The sequence below is a fragment of the Oryctolagus cuniculus genome, chromosome 10 (assembly GCF_051225735.1).
Source record: "Oryctolagus cuniculus isolate XC-2025 breed Fujian yellow rabbit chromosome 10, ASM5122573v1, whole genome shotgun sequence".
NCBI lineage: Eukaryota > Metazoa > Chordata > Mammalia > Lagomorpha > Leporidae > Oryctolagus > Oryctolagus cuniculus.
The window spans coordinates 54,568,361-54,591,509 of NC_142876.1; the positions used below are offsets into that span (position 1 = coordinate 54,568,361).

Below are 23,149 nucleotides of genomic sequence, written 5' to 3' on the forward strand. Positions count from 1 at the left end.
TCCCTTGGTAGGAAAAAGGGGGTCCCTAGCTATAGGCTTTTTCACCCTCTTCAGCTTTCCTTCGGCTCTGTCGGTCGTCACTCTGTGGCACGCTTGGCGTTTCAGTTAAGGCCCAGTGGCACAGGTGTTGCTCAGCTTGGTCATGCTGATGCTTCCTTCTCGGATGCCCTTCCCGCTTTCCTCACCTGGTAGTTCTCACTTGTCCTTCAGACTCAGGACAGGCATCAATCACTTATGTGTAGGGCTTGTACCCATGACGACGACAGCGTGCCCATAACTTAGCCCTTACTGCGGGATGTGGAGAAGATCTACTTCGGAACACCAGAGTTGGCCAACCCAGGGTGTGCTCAGTGGATGGAGTTGGGCCCCAGCTTCACCCTAGCTAAATGCAAAGCCCATTCCCTTTTTCACATCTAATGTCAGCGACGGTGTCTTCTGAAATCTCTGGTCTTTTTTTTTTTTCTGTTAAATTTCGTGTTTTAAACTCTTGAAAGAGCAAAGAAGGGTGTCTTAGCATGAGTGCCATGGACAAATACCATAGACTGGGAGGTGTCGGTGACAGAAGTGTATTCCCTAACAGTTCTGGAGACTGGGCTGTCCAAGGCCATGGCGCCAGCAGGGCCGGTAGCTTGTGAGTTCTTTCTCCTTGGATTGTGGGTGGCTGCCTTCCCACTGAGGGCTCAGACATGACCTAGTCTCTGTGCATGTGGGGGCAGGATGGGGAGGAGCTCTGCTACCTTCTCATGTGGCCCCAAATCCCATCATGATGGCCCCACCCTTGCTACTTGTTTAATGCTAGCTACCCCCCATCCAAGGGGGTCCACCTCCAAATACCATTGTAGCGGATTTGTGTACAGACAAGACACCAAGGCCTTTTAACAGGAAGTAGTCTTTTATAATTTATGCTGGCATAAGGCAAAGGTGGGATTTTTTTTTATTTCCAGAAGCCTGAACCAGGAATAGGGGTATCTTCTCATATATGGTTTTAGCTTCTTTGTTGCCTTCCTATAGCTACATACATACATTTGATTGGATATTCCAGTGTTACATGGTGGCCACGGGAATTGATGCAATACTGTACATGAATACATAGTTACTGGTGATTTTTTTTCTCCACACACATACTGAGCTGTGTTCTGTCTAGCACGGGTTACCAGCTTCCCTCTGTGCTAACAAGCAGGAACCCAAGCAGATAGCAACTGCATTTCATTCCCAGGATGGGTTCCTCCCTTTTCTTCTTCTGGCCTTGGGCAGGCCTCTGCCACAGCCTTGATCATGTCACTTAGAAACAAATGTAACTAAAAGACAGAGGCCTCTGCCACATCAGCACCCTGGGGGCCAGGGCTTCAATGTGTGGCTCTGGGGAGGACACAACTCAGTCCATAGCAGATGAGTTCCCAGGTGGCCCATTGACATGGTGCAGTGACAGCTGAGGGGTCTGTGGTGAGAACTGGAAGGTCTTTGTGGTGTGTGGCCAGCACTCAAGGGGCCAGCGGGTTGACTCTTGTGTGAGCTTTGTGCATTTCCACAGAGCCGTCACTCTGCGGCCACATAAACTGGAGTGTGATGAGACTCTGTCCAAGGGCCCAGCCCCTGGTGGCGTGTGTAGGGCTCCTTGCTTCCAGCGGATGCTCCTTTGGGCACTATTGGGCTGCAGGATAGAGCAGTCAGAAGCCACAAAGAGGTTTTCATCAAAGGAGCCCCACGTTTCCTACCGTCAGACATTGCGAGGAAGTGTCAGGCTCTGTGCCTCTCTGTCTCCATGTGTTGAGGTTGAGAGAGGAGAATAGAAAGGAAGCCGTGCCTCCTAGAGGTGGCCATAGAACCTAGGGTTGGGTTGGTTCTGGTTTGTTTGTTTTTAAGATTCATTTATTTATTTGAAAGTCAGAGTTAAAGAGGGGAGACAGAAGAGAGATCTTCCATCCACTGGTTTATTCCCCAGATGGCCACACCAGCCAGGGCTGGGTCAGGCCAAAATCAGGAGTCAGGAGCTTCCTTCAGGTCTCCCATGTGGGTAGCAGGTGCCCAAGCACTTAGGCCATCTTACACTGCTTTTCCCAGGCCGTCTGCAGGGAGCTGGACTGGAAGTGGAGCAGCCGGGACACTAGCCGGCACTGTTGGCACTGCAAGCAGCAGTTTTTCCCCGTATGCTATGATGCTGGCCCCTCCTGCTTTGAGGATACAGGGACCACAGAGCTGTTAAATACAAGTCTAGGAGGGTCACTTCTGAGAGACTACATAAAGGGGAGGTGGGTTCAGTGGCTAGAAAAAGGTAAGATAAACGGGTTGGTGCTGTGGCATAGTGGACTAAGCTGCTGTCTGCCATGCCTGCATTCCGATCCAGCTCCCTGCTAATGGGCCTGGGAAAGCAGCAGAGGAAGGCCCAAGTGCTTGAGTTCCAGCACCCAAGTGGGAGACCTAGAAGAAGCTCCAGGCTCCTGGCTTTGGTCTGGCCCAGCTCCGGCCATTGCCATCATCTGGGGAGTGAACCAGCAGTTGGAAGATTCTCTCTCTCTCTCTCTAACACTGCCGTTCAAATAAAGTAAATTTAAAAAATGAAGAAGATGAAAAAATGGCCAATAATCCCATGAAAAGATGCTCAACATCATTAGTCATCAGGGAAATGCAAGCCCAAACCACAATGAGGCACTATTTCTTTTTTTTTTTTTTTAAGATTTATTTATTTATTTGAAAGTCAGAGTTACACAGAGAGAGAGGAGATGCAGAGAGAGAGAGAGACAGAGAGGTCTTCCATTCAGTGGTTCACTCCCCAATTGGCTGCAACGGCCGGAGTTGTGCCGATCCAAAGCCAGGAGCCAGGAGCTTCTTCTGGGTCTCCCACACGGGTGCAGGGGCCCAAGGACTTGGGCCATTTTCAGCTTCTTTCCCAGGGCACAGCAGAGAGCTGTGTTGGAAGTAGAGCATCTGGGTCTCTAACTGGTGCGCATATGGGATGCCGGCACTTCAGGCCAGGGCGTTAACCCACTGTGCCACAGTGCCAGCCCCAAGGCACTATTTCATACATCCCAGAATTGCTATAATTTAAAAGATAATGACAAGAATGAGAAGGGGATGTAAAACAGTGCAGTAAATGATACTCACCATGATGATGGGGACAGAGTGATGTCTTGTTTTACCAGGATCGGCCTATTTTATCAATGTTATGAAGTGGTTCTGGGTAGTTTGGCATTTCTATGATACTTTTATTCAAACTGGTAATATATCAGTAATTAGGGGTTCAACCTTTAGATTAGAATTAGAAGATTTTTTTTAAAATGCTAATACCTTGACTTGATCCTAAGAAATTCCAGTTTGATGGACATGGAACAGAATACTAGAGTTGTTTTTAACTTCTCACAAGACTTTGGTTGTGCAGCCAGGGTTGAGAGCTACTAAATCAAGTTGACATCTCGAGGGTTAAGCAAGGCTGCTGCTGAGGGTCAGCTAAGTATCGGAAAAGGAAGCTTGGCACAGGAGTCATGAGACCTGGGTTTCAGTTCTGACCCTTCCCTGTAACTGTGTGCTCTGAGCACGATGCTTGTTCTCTGTGAGCCTCAGTTTCTTCATCTGTAAAGTGGGACTGCAGGAAGGCATCTGGTACAGCACTTAAGATTCTGCTTGAGGCCCACATGCCATATCGGAGCGTGTCCTGCTGATGCGCACCCTGGGGAGACAGCAGTGATGCTTCAACTGCTCGGGTCCCTGCCACCCACGAGGGAGACCCAGGTGGACTTCCAGGCTCCTCGCTTCAGCCTGGCCCTGTCCCCAGCTGCTGAGGGCATTTGAGGACTGAATCAGCAGATGGAAGACCTCTGTCTGTTTCTGTCTTTGTCTCAGTCTCTTTGCTTTTCAAGTAAAATACATACATAAAGTGGGGCTGAGCACTGTCCTGTGCAGGAATGTTGTGGGGACCACGGGAGATCGCTTATGTGACAAGGCAGAGCCGATGCTGGGGACATGCTGTGGCCCTGTTACGTTTTGGTTACATGCTTCAATTAGTTTCCATGAGCTACATATTTTTGTCAATTTTTGTTCTAATTTTGTTCTCTTTTATTTCTTCTTCTGTGAAATGTAGGCGTTTGTGAAAAGTCACCTAAGGTTTCTCTTGGTTTAAAATTTATTCTTCCTTCACATAAATCAACTCCCTCCCCCCCCCGCAACAAATCTGTGTTTTCAGTCCCATTGTGCTCCTAACAAATGTTCTTCTGATACCTGGCAAAATTAATGGTTCATATATTTTAATGAGGTGAGACCAAATACTATTAATAACCATGTCTGGAGGTTAGCATGAGTTGTTTCTCATTAATAATTACTATGATCATGGTAATAAATCATAGGATGGATATTAAGGTGGAGTTTTTTCAAAATGCCAAGCAAGTTCTCAGCCTTCCCTGTGGTTTCTATCTGGCGAACTGACTAGTTCCTTGGGGCCTAAGAGAAAACGAGAGCCTTCTCTCAGATTTTAATTTTTATGTTAACTTATTCTTTAGCTTAGAAAGAAGGCCAAGTTACAAGCATTCCCATGTAAATCTGCAACACAGATAGACCCAAGACCGGCTGATGCACACCCTGCACCCCTGGTTCTGTGGCCTGTGTGAGTGGGCTGGGGCCCGGCCGTTCCTGGAGATGTCACAGTGCAGAACCTCCCATGCCGGCTAGAGAAAGGATGCCTTGAGCCTTGTTGCTGGAGTTGGAGGGTGCAGAACAGAGGAACCACATTTTTTAAAATAAATTTATTTGGAAGTTCCTGAGTGAGAGAGGGAAACACACACACACACACACACACACACATCTTCCATCTGCTGGTTTACTTGCTGAATAGCTGCAATGGCTGAGGCTGGGCCAGCCAGAAGCCAGGAGCCAGAAGCTTTGTCGGGGTCTCCCACGTGGGTGGCAGCGGCCCAAGCACTTGGTTCATCTTATACTGCTCTCCCAGGTACATTAACAGGGAGTTGGATTGGAAGTGGAGCAGCTGCGGTGGTGGCTTACCCCACTGTGCCACAGTGCCCATCCTGAGTCCCCACGTTTTCGTAGTCATGCGTGCCACCTGGGGCTTGTTCCCGTGCACATACTGTTTGGGAGCCTGGACTGGGGCTCGAGAGCCTGTGCTTCCTGCAAGCCCTCTGGCGATGCTGATGCTCTCGACTGTGACCATGCCTTGCCTGTCTGTTGTCCAGTCTCCCAGCCCTTTCCACACCTTCCTTCAGGGAAATGCTCCTTCCTGTATTCCACCCGTGATGTTCAAAAGTGAGCTTCCGTGTTCCTGTGTTGCTCTGCCTCCCAGGCCACGGTCATTTGGCCCAGGAGCCAGTCAGAACCTTCCCTGGCATCCTTGGCCCGCGAACCAGAGAGACCCAGTGTTTCCTCCTTTCTGTGTGGAGTTCCTTCTAGGCCCCCAGAGAGGTGATTGGTCCATGGCACGAGGCAGAGAGAGTGTCCCAATGGCTCTCAAGTCCTTGGTTCCAGTTGTCACTCATATATAAAAAGGGATTTTAAAACATAGTCTTGTGAGCTTAGGGGTTTTCTATCACCAGCTCCCATAATCTGGCGCAGTTATGGAAAAATGTACCGGGCACTTATCACACGTGTTGCTAGTTAGCCCTGAACATACAGAGCTGACAGCACACATCACAATCCAGTTGAGTCTTGTGCAGGGGCAAGGGGTTGTGGAAGCCCCAAGATTAGTGCCTGCTCTAATCAGGGATGGGTGGAGTCAGGTTCAGGAAAAGTTTTCTGGAGATGGATTTTGGAATGCTGAGTAGAGATTGTATGGGCAGGCCTGAGGAATCATTTCAGGCAAAGAGAACTTTCTGAGCAAAGGCAGGAGGATGGTCTGGAACTGTGAATGAAGAACCATGACCAGTTTAAGAACGAGGTGTGGGGCGGTGCTATGACACCAGCATCCTATCTGGGCGTCGGTTTGAGTCCTGGCTGCTCCACTTCTGATCCAGCTCCTGCCACACTGCCTGGGAAAACAGCAGAAAATGGCCCCCAAGTACTTGGGCCCCTGCCACCCATGTGGGAGACCCCGGATGGAATTCCTGTCTCCACTCTGGCCGTGCAGCCATCTGGGGAGTACACCAGAGGATGGAAGATATTTGCCTCTCTGTCTCTCCCTCTCTCTTTGTACCTCTTCCTTTCAAATAAATAAATAAATTATTATTATTATTATTATTATTTTTGAAGACGGAGGTGCATGGCTATAACTGGGACTGAAGGAGCAGGAGACAGAGGGCCTTGAGGACATCACTTTTTTCTTAAGAGTCACGTGCGTTGAAAAAAACAACAAAACAATAAGCCTGGATCTCTGATTCTCCCCCAAATAGCTGCCTATCTGGCAAGTTCCCACTAACAGCCCTCCCTTGAACAGAAAATTTGTCTTTGGATTGAAATGAGTGTTTAAAAAACAAACCTGTTCTGCTTTAAATACCAAAATCTGTTTAAATAACACAGAGGTTACGACATCTGTTGACAAAGCCAGGGAGTTCAAAAGCCCTGCGGCCTGCACACTGCATTGAGGTCTGCTGTTGTTGGCATCCCTGGGCCTGCAGCAGGGCCTGGGGTTTGTTATTCGGGTCTGTGTGGAAGGAGACATTCCTCAGATGACAGGACCCTTTCTTCTTTGGGAAAAGAAAATCCGTGTTTTTAAAATGCTTTGTGAAAGCAAGAACAACAATGGGCAGTGATAGCTATTACTTATGTTTTCTTGCGTGGCAGATTCCAAGAGTAACATGAAGTCTTTTTCATGGGCAGATTTGAGCTATTTTAGAGATTCTTCCCCAATGTTTGTATCTTTATTGACCTTTTGTAGGGTAAAATGTACTGTCTTTGAGAGACTTTGGTGCCTGGGGCAATGTTACTGCAGCAAAGGTGGCTGGAGACGTGGAAGGAACTGGAGCACTTAGTGGCCCTTGGAAGCTATTTGCAGTAGGGGCCTTTATGCCTGGGACCTGACTCAAGCCTGGAATGCTTGGAGCTTGGAGTGAGAAGCACTGGGTTGATTCCCACTGCTCAGATGGAGGCATTGCTGGGGAAGCAGGAGACCCATCCACTGACCAGTCAACAGTGGGGCAAGTGGCATCACCCTGGAAGCTGTGGAGTGTGAGGTCCTTGGCGCTCTTTCAGAAGCCCAGTGCCAGGAGAGGGGAGAGGGCTAGGGTCTGGGAGCCTCTCCCACCCAGGTGTGTCTGTTCTCAGAGGCTGTGGAGGTGCAGCTGGATGGCCACTTCTGCTGTATCAGGGCATACTCCAGATGTTCCTTGACCTACACTGGGGCTCTGGCCTGATAAACCTATCAGAAGTATCGCGATTTGAAAATGCGTGTAATACTCCTGACCTACTGAACAGCCTAGCTTAGCCTCACCTACCTTAAACATGCTCATAACACTTACAGTAGCCTGCAGTTGGGCAAAATCATCTCACACAAAGCCTATTTTCTAATAAAGTGCTGAATAGCTCATGCAATTTGTTAAATACAGGACTGAAAGTAAGAAATAATGCTTATGTAGGTAGTCACGGTTAACATACACAGCTGGCAGTGCACTGGGCCTAGAGCATGTTTGGAGCATTGAACTAGAATTAACCACTGGATGCTTGAGTTGCTGCAGTGACAGGGTCATTAGTTTCTGAATGGGAGCTGCCGCTGGCCAACATCACAAGAAAGCATCAGACCACCTATCGCAAGCCCAGGAAAAAAGCAAAATTCAAAATTCTGAGTATGCTTTCTATGGAATATGTGTTACTTTTGCACCATCGTAAAGTCGGAAAATTTGAAGTTGAACCACTGTGTCAGAAACTATCTGTCGTTAATGTCAGCTGTGAAAGTGGCAGGTGGGATGCGGGGTCAGAAATCAAGGTTGTGGTTGGTACTCAAATAGAGTGACTTTCTGGAAGAGCAGTCCTAGCACTCTGGGACCGGGGTCAAGGCTCCAGTCATGAGGCCAAGGACTGGCCATAGACCCCTTCCCCAGGTTGGCCGTCATGGCCAAGTGTGGAACACTGAGAGGGAGACCAGTGCAGCTGAAGAGTCAGAGCCAAACCAAGGTCCTGTTCTGTGGGCTGTGTGGCTTTGGGTGATCGGGTGCAGTGAGAAGGAAGCCAAGGGGCCAAGGCTGCTCCCATGGTGCCAACCTCGGTGCCAGTACTGAGGGCTCTGTGTCCTAGGTCTCACCATCAGGAAGCCCCTGGTGTCAACAAGTGTCACCCTCAAGGCATTCCCAACACCACTGCTTATTAAATGAAGGTGGAGGCTTAACCTACTACACCACAGTGTCTGCCCCAATTGTTTTAAAAGTTGTGCTTCTACACATACATCTCCAAGATATAACAGAATCACAAGTGACCTTTCTTTTCTTACTTTATCCTCCTTTTTTGAAAGACTTTTAAAAATTTATTTGAAAGGCAGAGTTAGAGGGAGAGACAGAGACAGATCGCTTATATGCAGGTTCACTCTTCAAAAGGCCACAACAGCCAGGGCCTGGACAGGACAAAGCCAGGAGCCAGAAATTGGATGAGGACAATGAGAGTTAAAGGCCACCCCCAGCTAGAAGCTCCGGGTCCAGGGGCCTTCAAGTCAGGGTTAACTTCTGCAGTCAGGGTTGGCTTTGTGCTTTACAGAAAAACAATGGGGAAGCTGATGAACTGACTCACTGCTTCCAAAACCAGACACCTGCGGTGCAAGGGGATTAGATTTGAGGTCCACTTCATTTGTGATCATAGATGTAGAAGTGCTAAATTAAATGTTCAGCTAGAAAGGGGAGAGACAGACAGCTGTCATTCATCATGGTCTTTAAGGAAAAACTCACCGTTGGTCCCTTTGAGAAGTTTCTTTTCATCTCTCTGGTTTCTCCATCATTCTTGCCTCTGAAGACGGTGGGTTGTTTGTTTGTTTGTTTGTTTTGCAATCAAGGCTTTTGCTGTAGGTCAGTGAAGCAGGGGAATCAGAAAGGGACCCCAAGTGGGCAAATTACAAAGTCCCCCAAATCTCACAAGGTTTAGACGCTGAAGGTTCTGGGTTGATGGTTCCAGATTCCTCTGTTGACATGAGATGAAGGATGGCAAATAAGTGAGGATGTCACGCACACTGTCCTCCTGACACCGGCTTGCTGCTCTGTGCCCAGCCAGGAGGCGCGATGAGGTCCCCCAGGCAGGGCCCTTAGGTGAGATGTCAGCTGATGTTTGAGGACCTACAGCTGGAGTCGCTATCATCTCCAGAGTGCGAGGAAGCACGGTCTTCAGGTCGCCTTCCTTGTAGGGGCTGCTGTGACCTGCGGGATGCAGAACTCTGGAAACACAGAACATCTTCTCTATTATTTATTTGAAAGACAAAGAGCCAGAGAAGGATAAGATAGACACAGAGACAGAGATATTCCACCTGCTGGTTCACTCCCCCAAACACTTATAACAGCTGGAACTTGGCCAGGTTAAGCCAGGAGCTGAGAACTCAATCCAGGTCTCATGTGGGTGGCAGAAACCCAAGTACTTTAGCCATCACCCCTGCCTCCCAGCACGCACATTAGCAGGAAGCTAGAATCCAGAGCAGAGCAGGGACTCCATCTGAGGCACTCCCATGTGGGATGCTGGCATTGTAAGCATCTAAGGACTCTGCCAGATGCCTGGCCCACATCTGGAGCAGGTGTGTCCAGTGTGGACAAAATTGGGCCATTGGTCCACACACATGCTTAGTGCCAGCTGCTCACATGCACCTGTCAAGTCAGAGTCCTGTGGCAGCCATTCATGAGACTTCTGGAATATCCAACTCATGTAGGGGTAACCTCTTCTCTCTCTTTTGGCTTCTAGGTATTCAAATAAGTAACTCATGATTTAACTGCTCCCTTGCCCAGGAAGCATGTGGTGTCTGAGGATGTATGTTGTGGCCTAGAAAGATGAGGGCATTAGGAGAGGTGCTTAAGAAGTGTCTGGAGGCACCAGGGATAGGTTAATGAGCACCCTGACCTTGGAGATGAGTTCTGCCCTGCGGAGTTAAGATGGAAATGAGTGTTCTTAATATACCTGTTCCCTGGAGAGAGATGAAGGAGCTGTTGGCTGTGCGCCTTGCCTTTTGATGAGTTTGGAAGTGAAATGATTCTTTGACGAGTGCTGCCTTCAAAACAGACGAGACAGTAGCGTTTTCCACACCAAAGGCTTTGTTCACAGACAGCACTAAATACAGGGGACTGTAACGCGGGGAAAAGGACAGCGTGCAGGGAGATGCTGCTGTCAGATCCGAGCCAGGGAGAAATGACGCAGGAGGTCGCGAGTCCTGCTGCCCTGATGACCTGTTGCCATTCTCTCTGCAGGTGGTCACAGCTGCTCTGTCCCTCTTGCTGTTTGACATGAAGCTGACCAGGGCGACTGTGGGGTGGTAAGTCTTTTGCACAGAGGGAAGAGAAGCAAATCTGTGTTTGGGTGTCATCAGAATACTAGCTTTGCGCTCAAACAGTGAGGAAAGGGTTTGTGTAGGGTGCTGTCTCCACCCGGAACCAAATTCCATGTTAGTGAAGCCATCTTTATTTTTTAAATAAGAAATTCTCTTGTTGACATGTAAATCTGCATTCTGAAGAGTGCATATGTCATCAGCATACAACTTGGTGATTTGTCACCCATGGAACCTTCCATGCACACCGTAACCAGACCAAGAAACGTCTCAGGGCACCTTTCCGTTGTTGCTGATGCCTTCCCCCTTCCCTGAACTGTCGTGTCTGTCTATCTTTTGGTATCCAAAGGGGAGTGATTCCAGGGCTCCCTGCAGATACCAAAATCTGAGGGTGCTCAAACCTCTTGTATAAGAAGTGCAGTATTTTCAAATAACCCATGCCTGTCCTCCTGCATGTTGTAAACCATCTCTAGATTACTCACAATACCTAATGCGATGTAACACTATGTAAGTGGGTGCTGTACTGTGTTGTTTAGGGAATAATGACAAGAAAAAAGAAACTGTATGTGTTTGGTGCAGGTGCAATTGTATTTTTTTCTGGATTTTTGTCAATGGGCACATAGTTGAATCCATGGAGGTGAAATCTACCTTTATATATGTATGACCAGCTGTACTCATATATTTGTGGTGTGCATGTGTGTGTATGTGTGTGTGTGTGTATATGTACAGGCCAGCTGTACTCATAACTGCACACATATATATCTACAACCTGTATGTATTTACACTAGGAATGAAATGAAGCCATCACGTGGGTGTTACCTCCAAACACTGCACAAGGCTCTGCCCATTGGAGAGCTGACCAAGTGACAAATCTATATTCCAGATTAGTGACCTTCAGACCAAGGATGTGACGGTCACCAAGGGTTTTGATTGTTGTCTGCAGGGGAGGTGGAGGTCATGGAGAGTAACCTGGTAAAACTGCTCGGCTTGTGGCTGCTCTCATCGGTGGGTGTGCTTTAGCTCAGCATCTATATGGTTAGGTATTTTTAAATAGAGTAATAAGAGTACATGCTATTGGTATGAGGCATAAAACAACACAGAAACACAGCAGGAAGGAAGTACAGGACTCTCGGCCTCTGTTCCATCAGTCACCTCTTGGCAGCAGCAGCCCCAGCTTAGCTGATCCATGAGAACAGTGCAATGTTTGATCAGGGAGGTGTGTTGCAAGCAAGGTGAACTCTGGGTGTTCTAGGGAGGGATTGGATTTGGGGGTCCCAGCCATGGCAGGGTCTTTCAGATGAAGCCACACTCAGTGGTGCGTGCCAAGCAAGGTGCACTTTTTATCCCTCGTGAATAGCTTAGTGCTTGGTGAGTCTTCATCTGGCCTCCAGGCTGTGGGCTGGCGCCACGTGGCTCTCCTCCCCTGTGAACGCGGGCACTGCCCGGCGGCACGTGCAGAATAGTGCATGTTTGTTGTTGCTGTTTGCTGTTCTCCTTTCTTCTGAGGAGAAGAGCAAGCCCAGGGCCACTGCGAGACGATGCTTGTTTCCATGCTGGGTTCAGCCTGCCCCTGGGCTTCGAGCCCCATGACTACAGTGAAGTGCAGACAAGGGCTGGGAGAACTTTTCACATTTCTTTCTAGTATTATGGGGAAGGAAAAGGCATATTGTTGCTTAGCTTTGCTCCTGATTCTAGAAAATAAGTATTTTCTTTTTTTTCCCCTAAAGATTTATTTATTTGAAAAAGAGAGAGAGAAAGAGAGAGAGAGAGAAAGAAAGAAACACAGAGATCTTCCATCCACTGATTCATCCCCCAAATGTCCTCAGTAGCTGGAGCTGTGCTGATATGAAGCCAGGAGCCAGGAGCTTTTTCTGGGTCTCCCACTTGGGTGCAGGGGCCCAAGCACTTGGGCCATCTTCTACAGCTTTCCCAGGCCAAAACAGAGAGCTGGATCAGAAGTGGGGCAGCCGGGACTCAAACTGGTGCCCCTATGGGACGCCAGCATTGCAGGCAGCGGCCCTACCGGCTAAGCCACAGCGTTAATCATTTATTGAGCAGCTGCTAAGCTTCAGACATTTTTATGTAAATGTCTCATTCACTTTTACAATAACCCTCCAAGTTATCTCACATTTTTTTTTAAAAGGTTTATTTATTTGAAAGAGTTACAAAGGGAGGGTGGGAGAGAGAGAGAGAGAGAGAGAGAGAGAGGTCTTCCATCCACTGGTTCACTCACCAAATGGCCACAATGTCCGGAGCTGAACCAATCTGAACCCGAGAGCCAGGAGCTGCTTCCTGGTCTCCCACACAGGTACAGGGGCCCAAGCACTTGGGCCACCCTCTGCTGCTTTCCCAGGCGCATTAGCAGAGAGCTGGATCAGAAGCGATGCAGCCAGGACTCGAATCAGCACCCATATGGGACACCGGTGCTGCAGGCTAGGGCTTTAACTCACTGCACCGCAGTGCCGGCCCCTTTATCCCACATTTCACAGATGAAGATACTGATGTTTAAGTGATTTTCCCAAGATTCTCTAAGTATTAGGATTCAAATCGAAGTCTCTGTGGCTCTGAATCCCCACAACCTACCAGGATCAATTTAGCATATGCTAAGAACTTACCTGTGGTATAGCCCGTGTACAGGTAAAAGCTCATGGGGTATAAGGGAAATGGGCCTAAATGTTCTTTCCGCCAGAATGTCCGTCTATAAAAAAGTATCTAGATGATTCGACAGATAGCAACATTACCTGGGACAAGACAGTTTTAATTTTTGTTATTTTTGTTCAGGGGCTGATTTCATGCACTAAGACTATCCAGTGGAAGATTTTTAGGAAAATATAAATCTCTCCTTAGATTTTTAGCACTATTGCTGTAATTCTATTAATCATTTAAAATATTTATCAAATGACTGCCGTATGCAAAATGTGCAAGAGATAATCATAAGTGTAAGACATCATTCAACCTTCGAGGAGTGTTGAGGAGAAACGAAAGATTTAAAGGAATGTGTGGGATGGGCAGGGTAGGAGCACTCTGAATGCCCAGTGAATGTGAAGACTGAACAGGAAGAGAAGGCGGGAGGAAGTAGGGCCTTGCACCTGGTGTGGACCTGGGCCTTATGCAGAAGGGAGAGGCTTGTCAAGGCTGAGGGATGGAAGAATACTTGACCTCTGTCGCCCAGCAACAGGACAGAGGCCAGAAGTGCCAAGGGTGAGCCCTAGTGATTTGTAGTTAGAGTTGGGCAGTGGGGACAAGGTGCTAACCCTTTGCTTCCTTCTTGTGCATCTGGCCTGGACAGGGATATCACAGATGATGGGCATAGCTATGTCTGAAAAACACCCGGCCAAGAGAGGGGGAGCAGCTGTCAGTATATGAAGGCACTTGAAGGAGTTCCTGGGGCAGGTGTTTGGCTGGGCAGTTAGGATGCTGTTGGGGGCACCCACATCCCATGTTAAGAGTATCTGGATCCCAGTCCTGGCTTTGCTTCCTATTCTAGCTTTCTAATAATGCACAGTCTCGGGGGGCAGCAGAGTAATGGCCCAAGGACTTGGGTTTCTGCTACCACATGGGAGACCTGGATTGAATGTTGGACTCCTGGCTTTGGCCTGGTCCAGCACTGGCTGTTGTGGACATTTGGAAGTGAACCACCACAGGAAAGATCACTCTCTTGTCTGTCTCTGTCCCTCACATAAAATGAAAAGTTAAAAATAAATTTTTTAAAAATTCCTAAAAAATGGAATTAAAATATAAATTTGTTGTTTAACAAAAGTATCTGAACTCCATGCATATCAGGGGTCTTCAAAAAGTTCATGAGAAGTGCATATTATAAAAAATATGCATGGATTTCAAAAATCATTTTGTACCAAAAGTGACCTTTTGATTCCATTTTCCATGAACTTTTTGAAGCAGCCTCATATTCTTGAGACTTCTCCCCTAAGTCTGAGTCCTTAACCTTCACAGCATTAGTCTAAATTCTTGACAGTATTTTTCTTTCTTATAAACAAGGCTTCATCAACCAGAATTTCAAAATGAACCAGAGAAACCCAGTTGTTGAAATGGGCGTGAGAAAAAAGAACAAGGCAGTTGTCCATTGGCAAGGGAATGAGAAGTCAGAGTGTCGGCGAGGCGGCCGGCCGCGAGGGGCCGTGTCTCCGGGCTGTTTCACATCCTGTTAACTTGATGGTATACACTGGACAAAATGGAAAGAAAGGCTGTGTGTACCCAAATCAAGGAAACAGCATGTGTGATTATTGCAAAAGGAACCTTGACTTTGGAATTTCCTGATTTTTTTTAGAACTCTTGAGGTTAAGGATGGTGTGTTTTCAGCCCCAAAGAATTTTCCAGCCACCAAGTGAGCCAGCTGAAGACGGGTGTCAGGCTGTCCTTCACATGTTCTCTCCCATACAGAGCTGGTCTTCTGTGCACTGGGTGTGTCCCCACGTGGCCAGGTCCTGGACAGGAACAGGCCAGCCTCGGTGGCCTGGCAGTGTGGACTGAGCAGCGGCTCAAAGGGTGGGGGCGCAGGCCTGTTTTGTTTGGACCCACTGTGTTTGCCTGTGCAGTTATTGCTCCTTGTGTTTTGCTTTTCAAATTCTAAATTAGTCATCAACATTTTGCAACTGGACGATTTCCTTGTACCAGTCCAGATTTCCAGATTCTTTTGAAAATGTGGAGCAGCTGTTAATGTTGGGCCTGCACTCGCATGTGGAGACAGTTGCTAGAACGGATGGAAGCTGCCCTTTCATGTGGGCAGGTGCCCCCAACCCAGCATGATCTACCCCGAGACTGCCTCAGACAGGAGGACTGCTCCAGCCGATGTCCTCTCATTCATTCGTTTGTGCATTCATTCATTCATTCTGCGAGGTTGCGGGGCTGGGCTCTGAGGCTATGGGGGCAAGGTAGATCCAGCCGCTGACCGCAGTGAAGTCACCGTGTGGGGCTCAGTGTCCACTATGCATAATTATCTACTGCTGGGGTGGGGCACGGCTTAGTTGCACGGGGTAGTGCTGTTGGTACTGGGGTCCAGGTTCTTCTTAGCTCTGGGGGGTTGTCTTTTGTCTTGTAGGCTGTCTAACTGCAAACTGATGCCCCTGGCACAACACAAAAACATCTCCAGACCTGGCCAGATGTCCCCTGGGAGGCGAACCGACCCCGACTGGGAATCACTGCTCTCGTGGCCCATGGGGCTGAGTGGAGAAAATGCAGTGTGAAATGTCAGCAAAATCCTAAGGCATTTGCTCACCTCCCAGTTAGAGATTTAGATCAGACCAGAAAACATCAAGTGCTCAGCGTGCCCTCCCGCGGGCCCTGTGTCCCTCCGTGAGCACCTGCCACGTTGAGTCTCTGTTGCCCACCAGGCTGTGAGCAGCTCCAGGAGGGAACCCCATTTCCATCCCTTCCCTTTGATGTCTCTAGGTCTACCCTGAGCGCTTGTTGATGAAACAGCAAGTGGCCAACCTCCTCAGTACTGCAGCCAGGAACAATTAGAGACCCAAGTACCCGGTGTTGTCAATTTTTTAGTCTTTAGTGAAAAGCAACTGCTCTTATCCAGTCAATAATCTGGTTTTTCATTTTAAAACAATCTGTTTCAGGCCCAGGAATTTAAACATCTGGGTTAATCTTTAATTACTCATTCTTGAATTCACTGAGTTTTATGGTGCATCCTGATAATAATTCCCTGGACTTAAAAATTTCACCAAAGGAGATTCAACACAGAAGAGTGAGCTCTGACCTGTGAGCGGGGCCCCTGTATCAGAATTCATCGTGGTGCCTCCCCTGAGAATCCCCTCTTACGGACTAGGAGAGTCTGTCGGTGCCAGGAGAGAAAGGCGCTGAGGATTCGGGGTCAGCGTTATCCCTCTGCCTGTCATCCCTTGAGCCTGTATTGAGCACAGGTCGTCAAACGTGAGATTGACTGATGTCCCTAGGACAAACTTCACCAGCGCCAAGGGCTTGAGAAAATGATCGTTTATCATCCTTGATAGTCTTATCTGATTTTAGGGGACTTTATGGAGACTGGCCAAGCCCGTGTTTAGGAAGAATAAATGTAGGGGTGCAGAAAGAACCTCCAAAATGCTTGTAGGGTCGTGGTGTTTAATACTGATCAGTGCTGCACTTGAATTAGACATTTTGAAACCTCTTGGTCAAAATGCCATGCATGAAGTGCCTTCCCAATGCCTGTTCATTACCTTTCAAATTTTATCATAATCTATCAAATTAGGCGCTGTCGATCCGCAAGGCTCCAGGGGACAAGGATACTGGGCAAAATGCTGTGGTGAAGAAGAAAAGAAAAAGAAAAAGCAAAGACAGGGCAAGGGGAGACAAGGGCGACGATTCCATCATTCACTGAACAAACGGTTGCTGGGTGCCGCCCCGGTGTCGGGCCTGCAGCCAGGACAAGGACCCGGTCTCCCTCCTCGGTCTTGTGGGTTCACTAGGAATTCACTGAACAGCCAGAATAACAAGTATAAAATGTAGCCAGGGCCTTTGCCACCCCCCACCCCCCAAGGAAAAGGAAGGGCTGGAGAGACACTGAAAATAAAGCCAGAGAGGAGAAGTGAGTGATGGATGTCTCTGGACGTGCGCACTCTGCAGTCTGTTTATGCCTTTGTTACATGAAATTTGTTCATTTTGGGAATGACGGCGATTACAAGATTTGCCAACAGTTCAGTCAAGCCCTGGCTTAAATGGTTGTAATGCCATTAGGAGTCCCAGACCCTGTGTCAGCTTCTCTCCTGCTGTTTAAAAACACCATCAAAGCTCCCCTCCCTGGCGCTCTTAACCGTAAACTGAACCAAGGTTTGTTTTCATTTTGGCATTCACTAAGCTGCTTTGGTGTTTAGTAAAATCGCTCAGCCAAAGAGATGAAGCGCAAGGTTATTCACTCCAGCATTGTTCTAACTAAGGCTGTGGGAGTAGAAGTGGCCCAGGGCCAGCCCCTCCCCTGGCTTTCCTGCTGGTGATTAAGGAGGATTAGTGGCAAGTGTGTGAAATGGCTGAGCCCCTGTTCCACTCCCAGACACAACGCCTCTGAAACCCAGAGCTCCAAGCTGCCCGCCCGCCCCACAGCCGTGACTGCACCTGCCCATGGTCGTGAGCAGCCGGCCACTGTGTTGGGGACACTGCGGGGAACAGCATTCTGCTTAAAAGGAAGAGCCCGATCTGTAGAGGCGAGCCATCAGCGAGAAGAGTGGCTTCCCCTTCACAGTCCTCTCTTCTCCAAAGAGTGGAGGCCACGGAGCCTCCAGCGTCTGGGTTGTGAGACGGACGAGCAAGACGCAGGCCCTCGTCCCAGCCTCACACAGGGGCCATGCTGTGCAATGTGGCCCTTCTGAACGTGGAACACTGTTTCTCCCAGAAGCTAGGCTCCATGTGCTAATTACAGACCCAGGAGAGTCCTTAGAAATGTCTTTGGGTCATAGTGAAGACACTAATGCCAGATACATGACTGTGAGTTAAATAGAAACACTTGATTTATTGTGATTCGTAATGTAATTCGGTAGGAAAGGGCAAGTGCATTCTCAGTTGGAGCTTACGATACTCAGTGGGCATCTCGCTTGGCCCTCCATTGCAGTTGCTAGCTGGTTGGTGGGACATCCCCTCCCCCCAGCGACTGGCCCCTGGACCAGTATCACCCTTGTCTTGCCCAGAGCCTGACTGGGGAATTGTCCCAGGCTCTGTTCTCTCTCGGTCCAGAGAGCAGGACTTGGACTTGCAAATGGGGTTACAAGAAGCAGCTGTTGCGTCAGTGTGAGGCTGTGTGTGGGTGTGAGATCACATCTCGGTCCATCCCCAGGGCCAACTCCACTGCTGCCTTCCACACTATCGGGTGCCCAGAGAGCCTTGCTGACTGCGGTGACAAAGCTGCTCATCTGTGGACAGGTGGCTGGCTTTGCACAGCAGGACAGCCTGCCCCTTGCCAGACGCCTTCACGCCACATGTGGGTAGCCGGCCAGCCCCTAGGGCCACCCAGGAGAGGAGCAGTTGGCTAGGAAATCATCAGATTTTATTGGTTGTCCATTACTGGCCAAGCACAGGGTGGGTTGCTTCAGGGACAAGTGTCGCTAAGCCTCCCAGATACTGCTCAACGTGATCATCTCTGTGGCACAGAGAGGGAGACGAAGGCTGCATAACACACAATGAACACTTGAGCCTGAAATTGAACTCGGGTCTGCCTGATTCTGAACACTGTTTTGATATTCTCACACACGGTTGATATGTTATACTGAAAGTAGAAAGGGGTACAAGTTATCCCTAATAGAGTCACCCACCTTGGTGATACTTTTCACTGGGAATATAGCAGGAGCAGCCATCCAGCACCCAAACGTGTTTGAAGTACAGAGGTGCCACGTGTGACTGTGTAGGTGATGGGGTGGTGCGTGGGTGGGAAGAAGGGAAGGGAAGTGTCTAACAGGCGGGCCCTGTGGAACACCAGTTCTCTCTCCAATCACCATCATCGTCATCTCCTTGGGATGGCCCAGCCTGGTCCCCAGAAGGAAGATGGGGTCCAGACACCACACACTACTGAGCTGCAAACGGAGCCTGGAGAGACCTTTGGCCGTGTTCCATTTTAGGCATGTTAAGACATTCAGTTCTCCCTTTTCTCACTGTCTCCAGTTCTCCCACGACTTTTTCACTTTCAAATCCCTGACCACATTTCTTTCCATGCTGGTGGGAATTCAGGATTCTCCCGTTGTGTTTTTACCGTTAAACGTTCTGTTCGTCTAAATGAAGTAAAAAGATCCAGAGACCGTCACCTTAGTAATGCTGAGATGCTGGATCCCTGGGTGATTTCACATCCGTCAACCTCTTCAGCAAAGGCAGCAGAGGACTCTGGGGGAAGCCTTTCCCCGGTGCCAGAGGCCTGAAACCGTTCATGGAGGGCCGGGCACTGGGCCTAGTGGTTACGATGTCTATGTCCCACATCCAGGTAGCTGGGTTCCAGTCCCACTTCCACTCACGACACCGACTTTCTTTCTTTCTTTCTTTCTTTTTTTTTTTTTTTTTTTTGACAGAGTGGACAGTGAGAGAGAGAGACAGAGAGAAAGGTCTTCCTTTGCCGTTGGTTCACCCTCCAATGGCTGCCGCGTCTGGCGTGCTGCGGTCGGCGCACCGCGCTGATCTGATGGCTGGAGCCAGGTACTTATCCTGGTCTCCCATGGAGTGCAGGGCCCAAGCACTTGGGCCATCCTCCACTGCACTCCCGGGCCACAGCAGAGAGCTGGCCTGGAAGAGGGGCAACCGGGACAGAATCCGGTGCCCCGACCGGCACTAGAACCCGGTGTGCCGGCGCCGCAAGGCGGAGGATTAGCCTAGTGAGCCGCGGCGCCAGCCCGACACGATGCCCACCGTGGGAGGCAGTGGTGATGGCCCAAGCACTTGGGTCCCTGCCACCCACATGGGAGACCTGCATGGAGTTCCCTGCTCCCAGCTTTGGCCTGCCCCGCCCTGGCCATGGTGCATTTGAGGAGTGAGCCAGCAGATGAAATCTCTCTGTGTCTCTGTCTCTTTACCTCTCAAATAATTAAAAAGTAAAACAGTCCATGGAAAGTGCACTCTATCTTTTAATTCCATCTTCCACAAGCTTTGGGGAGCCCCATCGTATGTCCCCTAGAGAACGGTCTTCCCCACCTGGCCAGGATGAGCGGACATGCCACCTGCTTTGCTGGGGGAAGTCTCAGCGCTCACCCCCCCCAAGCCCACTCAGCTCCCTTGCTGTCGCTGGGGTCTGCCCTAGGTGACGGGCTCGGGGTGAGGAAGGGCCGCACCCCAGCAGGAGGCAGGCGGTGCAGGGGTGCGTGGGGTGCACAGGCTGACCTCTTCTGTGCTTTGCAGCCTCCTGCTCGCCGCGCTTGGAGAGGCCCTGCTGGTTTTCTCCGAGCGGAAGGGCTCCTAGAGACGCCGGACAGCACGCCTGGGTCCTGGAGCCCCTGCTGCGGGTGGCGGAAAGAACACAGGGACAGTGAGACCAGGCCAGGAGAGCCCGTGACCTCCGCGTGCCCTGCCAGAGCTGAGTGCGATGATCGGTCATGCAAGGAGAACTTCCGGGGTCTCGTGTTGGAGCACACAGTTCTGCAAAAACTGGACAGTGAGGATTTCACTGTGATGGCTCCACTCGCCCCAACTGACCCGCGGGCCTCTGCCTACTCACCGCCCTCCACTGCTCCCAGGGTGTTCTCTTGTGTTTTTTGTTTCATTTTTTTTTGTGTCTGGGGCCGTCCTTTGCTTGCTCTAGCCCTGGCTTGCCTGGATCCCACACCTACTCATGCATGAGCATAGAGCAAACGGCACATGAGGGCTGCCCTTTGACAAACCTGGGCACACATGGAGGCTGGGCAGGGGGAACTGTGGGCCAAGGAAGAAGCCGGCAAGGATGCTGTAGACTCTGGAGTGAGTGACAGTCTTTTTGGTTGATGTTGCTGTTTATTTCCTGCTTCCAGACTTCTCTTTGTTTCTGTAAACTTGTGTGTTGTCTTGCATTCCACATACTCTTTTTCACCCACCTGGTTAAGCTAGTACTAAATGATCACCAGAGGGAACAGGCTTATACGCATTGATGAGTGTCCTCCATGGACAGGTCACAAAAACACACATGCGCATTTATATTTATATTCCTTAAAACATTTAATCATTTAATTCTCTGATCTCTGAGAGGAGGTTTCAAATCATTGAACAATGAAGTATATATTTCAGGCCAGATTAAAAATTGGATGGGGGCTGGTGTTATGATGCAGCAGGTTAAACCACCTCTAGATGTGCCGGCATCCCACATTGGAGTGCCGGTTCGAGTCCCAGCTGCTCTGCTTCTGATCCAGCTTCCTGCTAATGGCCTGGGAAAGCAGCGCAAGATGGCCCAAGCACTTGGGCCCCTGCCACCCATGTGGGAGACCTGGATGGAGTTCCCGGCTCCTGGCTTTGGCCTGGCTCCCCTTCAGCATCCAGCACCACGCCCTGGGAAGAAGGAAGTCAGCTCAGGCAGGGGCCCTTTTGCTGCAGGTTTTCCCCAACTTGTTGAAAAACACAAAGGAAACAAGCAGGAATGGATTGTTATATTTGAGTACCTTAGTTTCATTTCATTGTGATTCCGTAGTGTCTGCTTATCAGTCAAGGTAAAGATACTCAGAGTGAGCTCTACACATAGGTGGGGTCTTCACAAAGTTCACGGACAATGCACATTATGAAAAAAACAGAGCCATGCATGGATTTCAAAACTTTTTTGCACTGAAGTTTCATTTCCTTTTTCCACAATCTTTTTTTTTTTTTTTTTTTTTTTTTGACAGGCAGAGTAAGAGAGAGAGATAGAAAGGTCTTCCTTCCATTGGTTCACCCCCCAAATGGCTGCTACGGCTGGCGCACTGCACCTATCCAAAGCCAGGAGCCAGGTGCTTTTTCCTGGTTTCCCATGCGGGTGCAGGGCCCAAGCACTTGGGCCATCCTCCACTGCCCTCCCGGGCCACAGCAGAGAGCTGGACTGGAAGAAGGGCAACCGGGACAGAATCCGGTGCCCCAGCCGGGACTAGAACCCAGAGTACTGGCGCCACAGGCAGAGGATTAGCCTAGTGAGCCATGGCGCCGGCCTCCACCATCTTTTTGAAGTCCACTTTTGTATAGTTTGCAACTTGCTTCATCGGGTTGCCTAACTTTTCATAGACTGACGATTAAGTAGAAAATCTGGCTTCAGAAGTTTACTTATTCTTTAGCTGCCCCCTGACCCGCACAGCAGGACCAGTTTCCACTCCAGAAAGTGGCATCCGTCCAGGTCCCTGTTTGTCATGTGACCATCAGGACTTGTGAAGCCCTGCTCCTGTTTCCAGCAGCACTGACCTCAAAAAGCTCTGCTGTGCTGTTTTAGATCTTCTCCCAAAAAATCTCCAGCAAGGGCGTTTTTGTCGTCGCTTGGGTTTCTCCCAGCATTGCAGGCCCCGTTGTTGAAGTCACGGGCTTTTCTTTGAGAGGAGAGATGGTTTTCTTCCTTCTCCTTCTGTTTCTGTGCCTTTCCCGGCAAGCTCCAACCTCCACCTCTTATGCTCAAGCGCACACACTCAGCCCTGAATGCAGGGCGAGCCAGGGGGCTGCAGACGGGCACAGCACAGGGTACCCCGGTCTCTCACTGTCCGAACCTCTCCTGTCTCAGCTCCCCCAGCAGGGATTCTCCAGGTAGCCCCACCCTCCTTCCACGCTCATGTCCTGTGGACCCCAGGTCAAAGCTGGAATGTTTCAGTTTCTTCGTTTGCACAAATAAATAATATGCCTTCTGTCAATTTGGGGCAAGTTTCTGTATGACTGTGTATTATTACTAATGTGCTATGGGTGTAAAGAAAAATAAACCATTTATTTTCTTGGTACTTTGTCTTGCTTTTTCTTTTCTCCAGCCCTGGCAGGGGAGTTTTGCAGCAAAGGTTGTTGGGATCCTGGGGAGGGAGTTCTTGTGTCTTGCTTGAACAAGGTCCAGGCTCCTCTTACTGGCCCCAGGCCACTTGACTGCAAGCCCCTGCTTGACCTGGGCTGTCAGTCACATTCCCATGAGCCACAGCAACTTGAACACTGAAATGTGTCACAAAGGGCGAAGCAGCCACTTGAGACGCCTGCGTCCTGTATGTGATCCAGCTCTCTACTAAGGCATACAGGAAGGCAGCAAATGATGACTCCAGTGCTTGGGCTTCTGCCACCTTTATGGGAGACCCAGGTGGAGTTCCAGACTCCTGGCTTCGGCCTGGGTCAGCTCTGGCCGTTGTGGGCATTTGGGGAGTAAACCAGTGGATGCAAGATCTCTCTCTCTCTGCC

At 49.5% G+C, this 23,149-nt stretch overlaps 1 protein-coding gene across 10 annotated transcripts in view; it reads left to right on the plus strand.

Moving 5' to 3' along the window:
• SLC35D4 (solute carrier family 35 member D4) overlaps positions 1-22,710 on the plus strand; it is a 128,579-nt gene extending 105,869 nt beyond the window's left edge. For 6 of the 10 annotated variants that reach the window (XM_070050391.2, XM_051851343.3, XM_070050393.2 and 3 more), the window contains 2 exons: positions 10,299-10,363; positions 20,201-22,710. In XM_070050391.2, the coding sequence (XP_069906492.2) occupies positions 10,299-10,363; positions 20,201-20,261 (126 nt within the window). In that variant the 3' untranslated portion in view covers positions 20,262-22,710. Of the gene's footprint in view, positions 1-10,298; positions 10,364-15,431; positions 16,927-20,200 lie in introns of those variants that run through there. The other 4 variants (XM_089305260.1, XM_089305265.1, XM_070050392.2 and 1 more) reach the window with 3 other exon arrangements.
• Positions 22,711-23,149: the final 439 nt, after the last annotated feature.